The 14,256-nt window shown below is 49.6% G+C and overlaps 1 protein-coding gene across 1 annotated transcript; it reads right to left on the bottom strand.

The window, feature by feature from the left end:
- Window positions 1-5,205: 5,205 nt before the first annotated feature.
- On the bottom strand, window positions 5,206-14,000 carry LOC148755618 (antizyme inhibitor 2-like). The gene is made up of 8 exons (XM_088789928.1): window positions 13,639-14,000; window positions 12,968-13,141; window positions 12,285-12,457; window positions 11,550-11,684; window positions 10,226-10,391; window positions 9,552-9,699; window positions 6,896-6,996; window positions 5,206-5,833 (listed from the first exon to the last, which is right to left on the bottom strand). Exons 1-8 carry the CDS (start codon window positions 13,819-13,821, stop codon window positions 5,573-5,575), a joined length of 1,341 nt encoding a protein of 446 aa, XP_088646054.1. The 5' UTR covers window positions 13,822-14,000; the 3' UTR covers window positions 5,206-5,572.
- Window positions 14,001-14,256: the final 256 nt, after the last annotated feature.

The raw sequence follows: 14,256 nt of genomic DNA, 5'->3' as shown, positions 1-14,256 counted from the left end.
CCATTTTAAGTCAGCCTAGCTATGATGACTTCATCTTGTTTTCTTCACCAGCTAACATTAATTGGGCAATGTTAGAGTAACATGTCGAAATTGCCAATTTAGGGAATTATTTTGCTTCCAAAATGTATTATTTCTTAGAATACCACTCATAGGATTTGAATAAGGCATACTCATACTATGTATGCAACAGGGTCACAAATACATGGACAGGGTCACAAACACACACTTATAACATGGCAACAACTACAAACAAGACTGATTACATCTTGACCAACTAAACCTCTCCTACATGCTCCTGTCCCAGGTCCTAGAAATGTCGACCTTGACTCTTGACTCTGCAGGCCAGTATTTCCTGCTCTAGCTTTCAATATGTCAATGGGTTCCTTCAAACCAGTAGCTCTCTATGTTGATTGTTAAGCTTTAGTTTTCACAGGAGAATAATCATAGTTTTTTCTACCTCTAGAGGTTGGTGTCACACAAGTCAAGAGAGGAGAGAGCTTCAAGGACAGACTGGGCTGAGAGAGGCTGTGGACTAATTGAGAGAAGGTCAATGGCATGACTTTCCTGAGAGAATGTTACTCTGACCTCTACGTGTTCTACATGGATAGCCGTGGGCTGAGACATCAGTGGGTTCCATCTGTTCTGGAACCTGCCCAGACCTCTCAGAGCCTCAGGGCCTTTGCAATGCTGTTCCCTCTTCCTGGAGTGTCTTTCTCTAAACCGCCCAGCCATTAGGTATCTCCTCAAATGTTATCTCCCAACCACTCTCACCAGCCACTCTCTCTTTTAATTCCTTCACAGCATTCATCACAATCTATCATCTGGTTTATTTACTAGTTTAGTATCTGTCCTTTCCCCCTTCTTCCCCACAAGGAATGGCAGCTCTAGAAATGCAATGGTCTCTCCTGTCTTATATCCTACTAAATCCCAGTGCCTACAACAGTATCTGGCACAGGGTAGATGTTTGATGAATATTTATTGAATGGATGAACAACTGAATGGATAGAGTAGGCAAGTGCAGATGGCTTTTTGAAGTTACCTCTCCGGAGCGCAATCTTCTCATTTATCAAAGGGGGATGAGAACTCCTTTCTAGCCCTTTTCAACAGTGCATTGTTGGACTCAGTCAGGCAGGATCCTTAGCTAAGCAACTCCTGGTTTCCTGTGAGTGCAACACTGATAATGACCAGTGAGTGGCAGCAAGTCACTATGATTGAACCGTGACATAACTTGGGCCACCCAGGGCACAGAACACAAGAAGTTTAATGCCCCAGCAGCCAGGCTTGCTTTTTTCACCGTCTAGGACGCAAGACTTTCTTAAACATAGTAAGCATGCCCCTGCTTCCCGAACACTGAACTGACACTTGACTTCAAATCCCAGCTCTGCCACTTACTAGCTAGGTGGCCCAGGGTCATTTCCTTCTTTGAAGTGGGGTGTCATTATGAGCTCTTAGGTCCTTATGTGTCTCCAGTAGATAAAGAATGGACAGAGGGAGTGGCCGGTTAGAGTGTGGTGCTGATAACACCAAGGTTGCTGGTTCGATCCCCACATGGGCCACTGAGAGCTGTGCCCTCATTAAAAAAAATAATAATAATAAATAAAGAACGGACAGCATACAGGGTCAGAAAAACGCTTTAAATACTGCAGGGGCCTCAAAGTCTTGGGGTAGCCAGCTGTAGGTGGACCCTGCACTTGTGGAGACCCCCATGAGGACCTCATACTCCAAGCAGTCTCCACCTCCCTTGGCTCTCCCCTACCCCACCCACCCACCCCAATTCTGTACCTGCCTCCACGTAACTGAACATGGGCACCTGGCCGAGCAGTGCAACCCCATTTCACTGGTTCATTCACTTTCCCACTCTTGTGACTTTCCCATCTCTGCCCCTTTCCTTAAAATACCAAGACCCCCTCTTGCCTCTTCCCTCTCAGGCCATGACCTTGTTTCTTCCTTCACTGGGAAAAGAGAAACAATCAGAAGAGAAGCCCACATTGCTTCACTGACCCAACATTCTCTCCTGTCCTGGGAGGCACTGTCCCGGCTCCCATCTGGGACACACCCTCCCCTCGCACACAGGATGCTAACCCCTCCCACCCACCTAGGGATTGTTCTCTTGGAATTCTCTCCTCTCTCTTCTGCATCTTCATCATCTTCCCCCTCTATCATTCCTCCCCATGAGCCAATGAATAAGCAATAATACCTCTCATCTGAAACCCTCCATGACCCTATCTGTCCTTCGTCCAGCCACCCTCCCACTTCCTGCTCCCTTGAAGAGGTGCCCACACTCATCTATCCCCACTTCTCCCCACCATCCTCTCTGGACCCCACTTCCACAACCTTCCTTGGTATTGAAACCCCATGGTAAATATCACTAATGACCTCGTTTCCCAATTCCATTTTCAGCCCTCACTTCTCCCACCCACAGTTGAGGGTTCCCTCCTTGTTGAAACGTTTTTCTTCTTTTAGTTTCCATGACTAGTGTCTACGACAGAGATGTAAAGTCCATCCAGTGGGGATGGTGCTCATGTTCACCTCTCTCTCCCATGTTCATCTCTCTCTGCCATGTTCATACCTGACCTCTGCCCTGAAACGCGATGCTCTCATCTGACTCCATTTGGCAGTTGAGGAGGCTTCTCAAACCTAACTTGCCTAAAATTGAAATCTCAATTTGAATCCCTCCTAACTTGCTTCTGCTCCCCAGCGTCCCTATTTGTATACTGCTCTGACCAAAAGTCCTGGAGTCATTCCTGAATCCTCTCTGCCCACACCCCACATCTAACCCGTCAGCAAATTCTCTTGACTCGACTTTTACAGCCTGTCCTGAGCCTGGTCCTTCTCACCACCTGTACCATGACCACCCAGCACTTGCAGGGATTGGCAGGAGCCCCCTTGAGTTCTCTGTGCATTCTCTCACTGAGTTCACCTGCTCAAACCCACCAGGGCCTGCCCTCCCCCTCAAACAAAGCCAAAGCCCTGACTTACAATGGACTTGGCAAAATTAAACCCTGGACCCTCCTCTTGCCTCATCTCCCAAGAGCTCCCTTCACTCAACTCTGCTCACACATGTGTCACCTTGCCTTTTTTTGGAAGGAGACAGCCTTTGGGCTTGCTGTCCTAATACTGGAATGCTGACCACACGGCTCCCATCAGGTCTCTGCTCACATGCCAAGTTCTCAGAGAGACCCCCGTAGCTCCTCTGCCTAAAATAGGACTGTCCTCTATTCTTCACTATCCCCTTCCCTCTTTCATTTTTCTTCACAACACTTACTGCTTCCACTCCATTTTATCACTTATTTTATGGATTTGTTTCTGCTCTGTCTTTTCCCAACTGGAAGTAAGTTCAATGAGCATGGGTTCTTGCCTATCTTGTTCATCACGTGTCACCCGTGACACCGACTAGGGCACAGACTAGACCTTCACATTTTATTTTATGGATGGATGGATGCATGCATGGACAGATGGACGGACAGACGGATGGATGGACGGATGGGTATTCACGATCCCTCAGGACAGCACCCATAGGGCAAAACACAAAACACACTAGCAGCTCTTGCATATGAATAAAACTTTATGTTTCCCTAAAGCCCACTCATATTTGTACTTCCAGACACCTCTGTGGGGGTAGGAGTGGACATTTTCACCATCAATTTGGGAGAAGATGAATGACGAACACATGATCTGAAGGCTGCCTGACCCTCCTGGCTTCCTAAGGTGGCACATGCAGCCCTTCCTTCTCCTCAGATTTCCAAGGGAGAAATTTCTTTAGCCCAAGGATGGTGGAAGATGCCTTTGGTCTTGGCTGAGTGGTAGAGGCAGAAGCAAGATTGCTGGGGCAGACTCTGGTGGATGGGAAGAACCATTTGCAGAAGCTGGGGATCACAGAAGTCTCATTAGGTGAAGGTTAAAAAGGACACAGGGCACAGGAGGTAAGTGGCCTGTGGGGCCCACTCCCCCTTCACTCCCTACAGAAATGTGACAGGTCATCCTAATGTGTCCCTACCCCCACATCTGCCAACATTCCTCTCTGTAGGACACATTCTCTTTTTTGAGCTCAGAATTTCCCACATATTGTTTTTAAAGTTTTAGTGTACCTGGGGACACACAGTAGCATCTGCCCTATTTTTTTTTAATCACTTATTTAGTTTGATCATGTTTTTCCAGGACCCATCAGCTCCAAGTCAAGTTCAAGTAGTTGTTTTGGTCTAGTTGTGGAGGGTGCTCATAGTGGGCCTCTCATAGTGGTCCATGTGGGGATCGAACCGGCAACCTTGTTGTTAAGAGCACCACGCTCTAACCAACTGAGCTAAACAGCCACCCAGAATCTGCCCTATTTTTGAGTTGGCTGTATCCACACCTTGTCCATCCAACTTCCCAACCTGGGGATTTCGTAAGGTCAAGACCAGGTCTGAGGTACCCACATGCCTGGCCCATTGCTGTGTGGCCAAATGCTGTGCGTGCTCCCTGAGGACACCCAGACCGTGGGGGCAGGGAGTGGTTTCTGAGCAGGAGGGGCCCAGGATCAGGGCCAGCCAGAGGCAGGGCCCTGGACATGAACTGACCTTGAATGAGGATTTCCATTGTCTGACCTAATCCCCTCAACAACCTTGTGAGGAGGATACTAATATCATCCTCACGCCACAGATGGGGAAACTGAGGCTCTGACCACACTGCCAGTTTGTGGTGGAGCCTGGATTCACTTGAGTCCCGTGTGACTCCAAAACCAGTGCTCTCATCACTTGGGTGGGTGCCTATGGTTCATGTAAACCTTTCTGGAGCAACGCAGGGGTCACTAACTAAATGAAAGGAAGGACAAAAGAATCTCAGAGTACTGGCCATGCAGACTGCCTCACATTCAGGACATGGCCCTCAGGGGGCACTCCTTGTAATAGCACAAGTTTCTCAGCCCTACCCCACCCCAGGGCCCAGGGGTAAGGAGCAGGGAGGGCGGGGTCAGCTGCCCAGAGGAGCTGGCCTAGGCTTCAGGCTGACTTTGAAAGAAAAAAACAGTATTGAACCTTAAAAGTTGCCTCATCATTTCAGAAGCACCCAAATCTCTGCTGCTTCCCTGTTACTCTTCCCCACCCCCAGCCCCACCTTTGCCCTCAAGCTTCCCCTCTTGGACGCACCCAGGTGTCTGGAGCTCTTCCATTCAGCCACGCCTCAGCCTAAGGTGCTGTCTCCAGCAAGCTCCTGTGGAAAAGTTGTGCCAGTAAAGGAGTAGTCTAGAGCCCCCTCCACCATCTCAGGGAGTGAACCCTAGGTTGGGGCAGAGGCTGTGAAGGAGCCTGAGGCTGGTTGGGAAGGGACATGTGAACAGGAAACTGGGGAAGAGCCCAAAATGGTCAGAGCCGAGTGGGGGGCTTGGCCATGGGACTAGCGTCAGCTGCCTGCTTCTGCTCACATAGGCATTTATACTTCAGAGCTGTTAGAGCCGCCCAGGTGGGCTCCCTCGGACTTACCTGCGGAGGGGCAGTAACAGGGTCAACCCCACTGACAGTGTCAAAGGTCAGTCAGACCTCTGCTGAGGCCCGTGTGGGGAGTAGGGTATTTCTGATATACCATGGGACCCCAGAGCTCAGCAGCCAGCTCTTTGTGGTGAGAGCCCTCCCCCCAGACACCTGAGCTCGGGTCCCATGGTATAGCAGATGGAGGCAGGCAGAAAGCCATTGAAAGTGGAGCTCATGACGGATGTGTAGGCTCCCATGGAGGGGAAGATGAGCCAGTCGCCCACATCCAGTTCAGGCAGCTGTATCGCCTCCGTGAAGAGTTTGTCAGCGGCATCGCATGTGGGACCATAGAGGATGCAGGGGAAGATGGGCTGCTCTGAGCAGAGCTTCTGCAGGAACACAGAGGTCGGGTATCAGAGAAGGAGGAGCCATCCCCTCCACGCCGTCCCCCCATCCCACACCCAGCAGGGCATGCCCCTGGGCACGGGTGAAAAGGTACCAGCAAGGACACTGTCAGTCACCCATACTGGCCCATTATTGAGCAGTCCCTAAGTGCCAGGACTATTCTTGACCTTGCCCTCATGGAGCTTATATTGGAGTGACACATTCCAGCCCCGCCAATTCACAAGGGCAGAAACAGATGGGACCTGTTTCCCATCTATAAAATGGGAAGATTTTATTTGATAATCACTCAGAATACTGGGCCTCAAACTAGGCTACACATTGAAATTGCCTGAGGAGTTTTAACAAGGGACTGATGCCAGGGTCCCCACCCAGAGAAATTCTGTTTTTAATAGTCTGGGCCGTGGCCTAGGCATCGAGGTCTTTTAAAGCTCCCCAGGCGATTCTAATGTGAAGCAATGTTTGAGAACCGCTGCTTCCTAGGTCTCCTGCATCTCCAGCATTCAAAGATTCTGGAAACACACACGCAGTGCATACAGGGAAAGCACATGGAAATACACAGAGCCAAATACGCGTTTCCCTAAAAATAAGACCGGGTCTTATATTAATTTTTGCTCCAAAAGACACATTAGGACATATTTTCAGGGGATGTCTTATTTTTTCATGTACAACAATCTACATTTATTCAAATACAGTCATGTCATCTTCTTCTGGAACATCGTCACAACGTCCTAAATGCGTCCATCTGGCTGACGATCTTCACTGGGGCTGATTTTCGGGGTAGGTCTTATTTTGGGGGAAACATGGCACCTGTCCATCCACCTACCTGCACAAGTGTAAACTGACAGACTCACTCACAGAAATGCACACACACAGATAAGCACGTGCAGCTACATGCAGACACATTTGCACACCCTTGTACACGCACAAGGTATGACAATCTGCAAAGCCACCGATAATCTGAGACGCTTCCCCTCCCCACCTGGCATCCGGGCCTCTCAGGGCAGTGGGCTGAACTCGGTGCCGGAGCCACACAAGGGCCCCCTTACCTTCACCACAATGGGCTTCCTGGGAACAGGATCCCTGAGGAAGATACGAAAGATGCCATAATGTCCCTCGTTGAGATAGTACAACAGTTTCCGGTGGCCTCCTGGGAGTGGGGAGAGGGCAGGACTGAAGTGTGCTCAGCCAGGTCTCACCACTGACCCTCAACACTGAGCCCAGCACCCTTGGGCGTGGCCCAGACCCTCTGCTGCTAGATAATCCCTGTTTCCTACTCTAGGAGTCTTCCCTGGTCTAATGCATGGTTATGGCCTGCTTTTTGGGCTCCCACGGCCTCCCTGTCAGAGCGCTGCTGCTACTGATAACAACATAACTAATATACAAAGAGCTATGGCCCAAGCATTGTTCTAAGCTCTCTACATGTATTAAATTATTTAATCCTCCTAATTATGCTCTGGGTACAATGAGCCCTACTGTACAGTTGAGTCTTGCTAGAAGTCACACAGGAGAATGTGGCAGGGCTGGGATTTGTCCCCGGGTCAGGTCCCAGGTCTTCTGCCCTCACCTTAGACCAGGTTCCCTGAGCAACTTCTGTGTGATACAAAACCAGGAGAAAATAGATTTTCACGACACGATTCCATTTATGGATGCTCCTTAGGGATATGCTAATTTGTTCATTTGTCCTCAAAGAGGTGCCTGTCTTAACCATATTTTTAAATTTTCTTTATCCTTGATGTTCTGGCACCTGGGGCCTTGCTAACCCTGGAGAGACTGCTCTTCCCTGGGCTAGTTCCTAGAGTCAGCAAAACACAGCCCTGCAAGCGTGCCTTCACATGCAAAGCAGCCAGCCCAGGGTCTACACCTGCCAACTACTTCCTTTATTAAGCTCTCATAGGTTAAACCACTATCCTCCAGCTCTAACCATCCTAGGACTAGGGACCAGGAAACTAGGGGCAGTCCTTACATCCCAGAACCCACTGAAATTATTCAAACTAGCCAATCCCAAACCTGCCTAGCTGCCTCTCCCATCCCTTCCCTCAAAAACCAAATAAAGGCTCTCACCCATGCATTCCCTCTTCTCCTGCCTCCTGACCCACCCTGGTACTTCTCCACGTGGCCTACATCGAATGCCATGACTCCTGTTTCTAGAGAACTATGAGTGAAAACTTCTTCCTTTAAGACAGTTATTTCTGTGTCTTACGTTACTTGGTTAAAACCAATCCCAGTTACATTAAAAAACAGTGCGCAACTCTGATGAGCACAGAGGACAACACGATTCTCACCTCCCTCCATCAAATACTCTGCCTCTAGTAATGTTGCTGAAGTGAGTGGTGGCTTCGCCTGAGCTCCATCAGACTCCGGATGCATGTTGAGCTGATGGTCACTCATGACCCCTAGATCCTTTGGACGTGACCTCCTACCAAGCCAGTTTCTCACATCATTCTTACTCTGTCCTTAGAACATTGCTCTCTTGAATCTTTTAAACTAATTTCTGTGAACACTTGGGGCATTATAACTTGTGGGCATTTTATCTTTCTGAATATTGGTTTTCTCTCCGTGGTCTTCTCCCAGGTGGCAGTCACCCCTGTCATCCACTCTCTCCCAGCTGTCATCACTGACCCTGCCTCCTGAGGCCACAGCCCGAGTTGTCACTAAGCCAGTTAGTCATGAGAGTTGGTCGTGACAGCCCAGCGGCTGAAAGCTCAGCTCTGCGTGATGTGTCTGCAAATACAAGTGCATCTGAATGAGACAGACCTGGTGCCAGCTGTGTCATGAACTAGCTTTGCTGCCTTAGACAAGTCACTTCTCTCTGAGCCTCAAGATCTCTACCTGTGAAATGGAAGTGACCCCAAACTACCTCACAGCATTGTTGAGCAAAAATGAGATAACATACGTATTTCACACAGAATAGATGCTTAATAATTGGCAGCATTGCTATTGAAATAAAAATAATAAGCCCAAACCCTTATAACTTAGACTTTTGTTAAATGATGGCTGAAGTCATATGTCCCATATCACAATATTCTCTAATGAGACACTCGGTGAGCAAACGAAATCAGGGGACATAGGTGCCTTTGCGATTACAAAGCTGTGGGTCAAAAGAAGGACAGAGATTAATGATTTAGAAATATTTGTCAGTTATCATAAAGCCCCAGAGTAAAGTGCACTAATCCATCTCTATCTCCTCATGCACTTGAGTTTCTGCTTAGCTCCCTTTGTGAGAACAGCAATCCACCCTACTCCTGCCCAGAAAATAACACACAAAGAATGGAAAAAGTCTCCTGGGTTGGTTGACCTTGAAGGTTTACTGTGACCCTACAGATGTCACCCTTAACCGTCAGGCCATGATAACGGCAATATTGCCTCCACATGTGTGTTGTAAAAATTTGTATTTACTCGCTCTATTTTTGGTTATAAGAATTTGCACCTGTCAGAGAACACTTTCTCGAAGAATTTAAGATACACACCAGCACAGGGGTGTCTGTGCCTTTTGTGACTTTGCCTCTATAAACAATACAAATTCATCGTCTGCTCAGGAAGAATGAAGGCCCTCATTCCCTCCCTCCCAGTCTATTTAAGAACAACCAAATAGTGACACTAACAGGTTTATTCCTAAAACCAAAGCTTGTCTCCCTCTGTGGCACACAGGGCCTGGGGAGGAGCCTGGACCACACCCGCCCTGCCCAGGCCTGGCGCACCCACCAGGCTCGAGCACAGCCTTCTTGGCAATGATGTTCACGGCAGCCGTGCAGGCAGATGCCACGTAGAAGCGGCCAGGCTCTGCGATGACCTCAACGCCAGTCCCCTCGGGGAAGTCCTGGGCCAGGGCAGCATTGATCTCTCTGGCCATCTATGGGGACAGACCCAACCACTATAAGGCCAGTCCCTAAGCAGGGTCTTTACCTGCATTGTCTCTCTTCACTTCTGTGGCAACACTCTGGGGAAGTGTCATCATCCCTGTTTTACTGGGGAGAAGACAGGTTGAAACTGTGGCCCAGAATAGGGAAGTTGCCGAAGGGCGTACAGCAAGTGTTTGGCTGTAGCACCTTGAGAGTCTGAACCTGCCACCATTTGAATCAATACACGATCAGGAAAGATGGATTGTTCCCTGGGTTGGGGGATAGTAACCAAACTCCTGTCTGACTGTAGCTTAACCAGGGATAGTAACTAACACATCCAAAGAAAGACACAGCCAGATACACACACGTGCTTGTATATGCACACAGGCCATGTAAGTAGACTCAGAGACCTCTCAACAAAGACAAACTCCAGTTACATGCAGGCACATGCCTCAGTTACAAAAGCTCATTGTACACACACACATACACGGTCTCGTAAGCCAGGCTGGGACACCCTGGTTCCCTCTTCCCTCTTACCTTCTCAAACTCAGGCTCAGAGCCTTCCACTCCGGGGAAGCCTCCTCCGATATCCAGGAGGTTCATGTCATGCCCAACCCCACGGCCCATCTCGAACACGCGCCGACAGTCAGCGATGGCCTGTGTGAAGCTTTGGGGATTCTGGCAGTCCGAGCCCACGTGGAAGCTGAACACATATTGAGTGATAGATGGAGAAACACATGCGGAAACACAAGGGTCAGTAGGAAGAGACACATTCAGAAACACTGACACAGCTAAAATGTGGAACCAGCACAGATACAGACACTGAGACACAGTTGATTACACTGGAGCCCGTGGGCACCCATAGAAACATGCAACCTTGGTGATACATGCACACGTGCGTATCCACAGAGATACACACATCCCACATGACCATCCACGAGAGTTGGGGCTCTTGTGGTTGTGCGATGGTCACCTCTCTTAGCTGCTCCCTCCCAAACCTCATGACATAGGGCTCCCCTTTTCCTCTTTGGAAGGCATGTGATCAGAACCCCGAATCTCAGAGCCCTCAAGCAGGGTGGGCTGACGAACAGCTCAGTGGCAGGTAAGGTGTGGCAAGTGAGGCACTCTCATCAGGTGCAAAATTTAAGGGGGCCTCCAAACAGTAAGTAATCAGGATAAGTAATATTTAATGCAATACTTTTTTTTTTTTTTAATTGGGGAACAGTGTGTTTCTCCAGGGCCCATCAGCTCCAAATAGTTGTCCTTCAATCTAGCTGTGGAGGGCACAGCTCAGCTCAGCTCCAAGTCCAGTTGCTGTTTTCAATCTTTCCCATGTGGGAATTGAACAAGCAACCTTGCTGAGAGCTCGTGCTCTAACCAACTGAGCCATCCAGCCATCCCTTTAATACAATATTTTTAACAAGCAAAATTGATCTAAAAAATGTCCATGATGAATAAAATACAAAAACTTCAAGTAGAAACAAAATTGGTAACAGTAATTGGAACTGGAGGCAAAAGGTAGAAATGCCAATCCTGTCTTTATTTACAATTCTGATATTTTCTCATCATGGATTTTTTTTTTTTGCATCAATTTTGATTTTTTAAAATGCTATATTAAAATGTTATCATCTAGAGTATGAGGTGTTTTGGTGTCCCCTTAAATTTTGCACCCAAGGCCAGTGCCTCGCTTGCCCTACCCTAGTCCCAGATAACATCCAGCTACTTTGATGAGGACAAATGAAGCCTTGGTAGGCCAAGAGGCATCATGCTGACCAGAGGGCATCCAGTAAATCAAAGGCTGGGGACAGGTGGCAGAGAACAGGACCCTGGCCTCGCAGGCAGGGCAAGCCAGTACGCTCACCTGGTTCCGACCACAGCCAATCCCAGGTCTCGGGCGGACTTGAGCAGGTGTTCACACACCTCCAGGCTGGCCCCAAACTTGTCACTAAGTGGGAAGATGCTCTCTTTGTCCTTGGTCCACAGCCGGAGGACCAGCCTGGGAGAAGGGTGTGAGGGTGACAGAGGCTCTTAGACACAGGAGCCCTGAGGCCTGGATGCTTTATGCCTCCCACCCAACACCCCTCCCCCTCCCCACCCACCCCTGCCACATTCCTCTGGACTGTCCAGCCACAGATCCCAAGGAGGGAATATACTACTACTTACAGACTTCTGCCCAGGCAAGAAAAAGCAGCAAAAGGATAAAATAATAAATATACCTTTTACAGACCCCCGTCACAGGATGAAAGATGTTAAATAATTTTCCCAAGACCACAGAAATATGAGAAATGAATGTGAAAATGTGAGCGCTGGTCTCCCTAACTCCAATGTGAGTGCTTTTACCATGAGGTTGGCTGATGCCGACCTCCTAATGCCAGTCTCTGCCCAGTGTCTATGCAGACATAGGCAATGTGTATTTGCCACCAATGAGCATCAGGAAAAGCATTGGGCTGCCTGACCCAAATTCTCATACTTTGCTGCTTAGACCTCTCCCAGTCACTGGATGTTAACAGCCTTCATCTTGTTGCTGAATCCCAATTCCACCTGCTAGAGCCCCAGGCTTGCTGTCCACACCTGCCTGCACCCCTGCTGGTCTCACCTGGCCTTGGGGTGGTGCTGGGCCACCTTGGTCAGTTCCTCCTCACTGTCAAAGGTCAGGAGCTGCACCCCGTGGCGGGCAGCATACTGGAGGTGGGAGATGGCCTTGTAGGGGTTGGCATAGATGATGCGTGAGGGGGCCACGCCAAGACCCAGCACCTGCTCCACCTCCATCTGGCATGGGTGACAGGCAGAGTAGTGGGCTGCCTCGCTGTTCCCAAAGATCAGAGCCTTCCTGATCTTTGGGGACAGGAACCATGGCTATAAGGAGTTGCCCTTGACTGAACCACTACTGTGTACCTGGCACTGCTCTGGGCATGAATTGTGACATTTAAGCCTCTAGATTACTCTAAGGAAGATATAGTTGGCCCCATTTTAAAGACAAAGAAACTGAGGCTCAGGTGAAATGGCTGGGCCAGGACAGGGACAGGGTCTGTGGCTTAAAGCGTGTGTTCCCTTTACTCTCTAGCTCAGACTGTCCACACTTGTCATGCGGACCAGTGGAAGGTTGACCACTCCCAGTTCATTCATTTATTCCTTCACAAACAATCGAGCACAACATTTGGCTGCCACTGTTCTAGATGCTGTAGTCCCCACTCCAGGACCCCGGGCAGTTGGCCTTTTTTCCCCCACAGGAACTGTCAGACCTACGAATGAAGCAACTGGCAGCGGGCCCCGGCTCACCTGGCTGGCACAGTCGAAACCGGTACCCAGGGCGGCCAGGACACGCACCACCCAGGGGCTGTTGTTGCATTTCACTGCATAGAAGGGTGAGACTCTTGGCAGGGCCTGGCAGAAGGTCTGATGGCGACTGGCCAATATGTCCAGGTCAGCTACCATGAAGGGGTCTCGGTGGTCCTGCCAGGGCAGGGAGAGAGAGAGAGGGAAGACTGGGGAGTAGGTTCTCTCATCGAATCCTCAAAGCAACTCCACGCGGTAAGTACCATCGTGACTGCCAGTTTAGAGATAAGGAAACAAAGGCTTTAAAACTTGAGTATTTTGTCAAAGTCATACAGCAAGTACACGGCAGAGACAGGATTTGAGCCCATATCTTCTCATCTTACAACAGGGCACAAAAGGGCAACAATCTTTGTAGGCCAAAGTGCAGGACAGGACGGCTTCAACTTTAACCTGGTAGCTTGGCACAGAGTAAAATCCCATGTGGTGGTGGGGGGACTAGAACTAACCCATAACCCCCACAAAACAGAGCCTTGGAGTAGACCTAGTAAACTGATGTAGAAAATCAGACACAGAAATTCGTCATTTGTGCCCACCGAAGCAGGGACTCACCCTCTCTGCTCCCCACTCCATCCGCTCCCTTCCCCACCCTCCCGTTCCTTCCTCTACCTCCATACCAAATCAGAGAGCTCCTGGATCTTCTTCAGCACCACTTCCCTGGCGGATTCCCCAGGCCCCAGGGTGGTGATCTCCTTTGGCCACGAGCTTCCAGAGGGTCCTCCGATCTGCTTCAGGTCCCCAAGGGAGGTATTCATCCCTGACATTCCACTGGAGCCCTCGGCCAGGCACACTCCCAGCATCCTGGAAAGGGTTTCTTTTAAGGACCCAGCCTCGTCTCTCCTCCCAGCTTCCCGCTGGCCCAGGGAGCCAGACTTCGCAGGCCAGTAAGTTCTCGGCCCTTCTATTCAGCAACACACAGCTCCATGGAGCCCTTGCGCATTTTCCCCTCTGTAGGATGGGCCACTGGCCAGCCCAGTCTGCTTCACAGGCCTGGTGGAGGGCCAAGCAAGGTGTTTGAGCTGTGCACATGGAATACACTGTTGGCATCCCCTCCTAGGCTCCTTCACGCATGTTCCCATTCACAGGTGAGAAAACTGAGTCACAGAAAGGATAGGTACAGAGTCCAAGATCTTCAGATTATAGGACTAGCTGGGACCTGGGAGATAACCAACATCCCACTTTATACACATGGGCAAGAGATCCAGACAGAGGAAGGGACTTGCCTGAGGTCACCA

Source organism: Rhinolophus sinicus, chromosome 14, assembly GCF_057876585.1.
Source record: "Rhinolophus sinicus isolate RSI-liver-muscle chromosome 14, RSI-T2T, whole genome shotgun sequence".
Lineage (NCBI taxonomy): Eukaryota > Metazoa > Chordata > Mammalia > Chiroptera > Rhinolophidae > Rhinolophus > Rhinolophus sinicus.
Note: the sequence above shows the minus strand (reverse complement) of the source record. Positions and strands in the feature narration are given on the sequence as shown.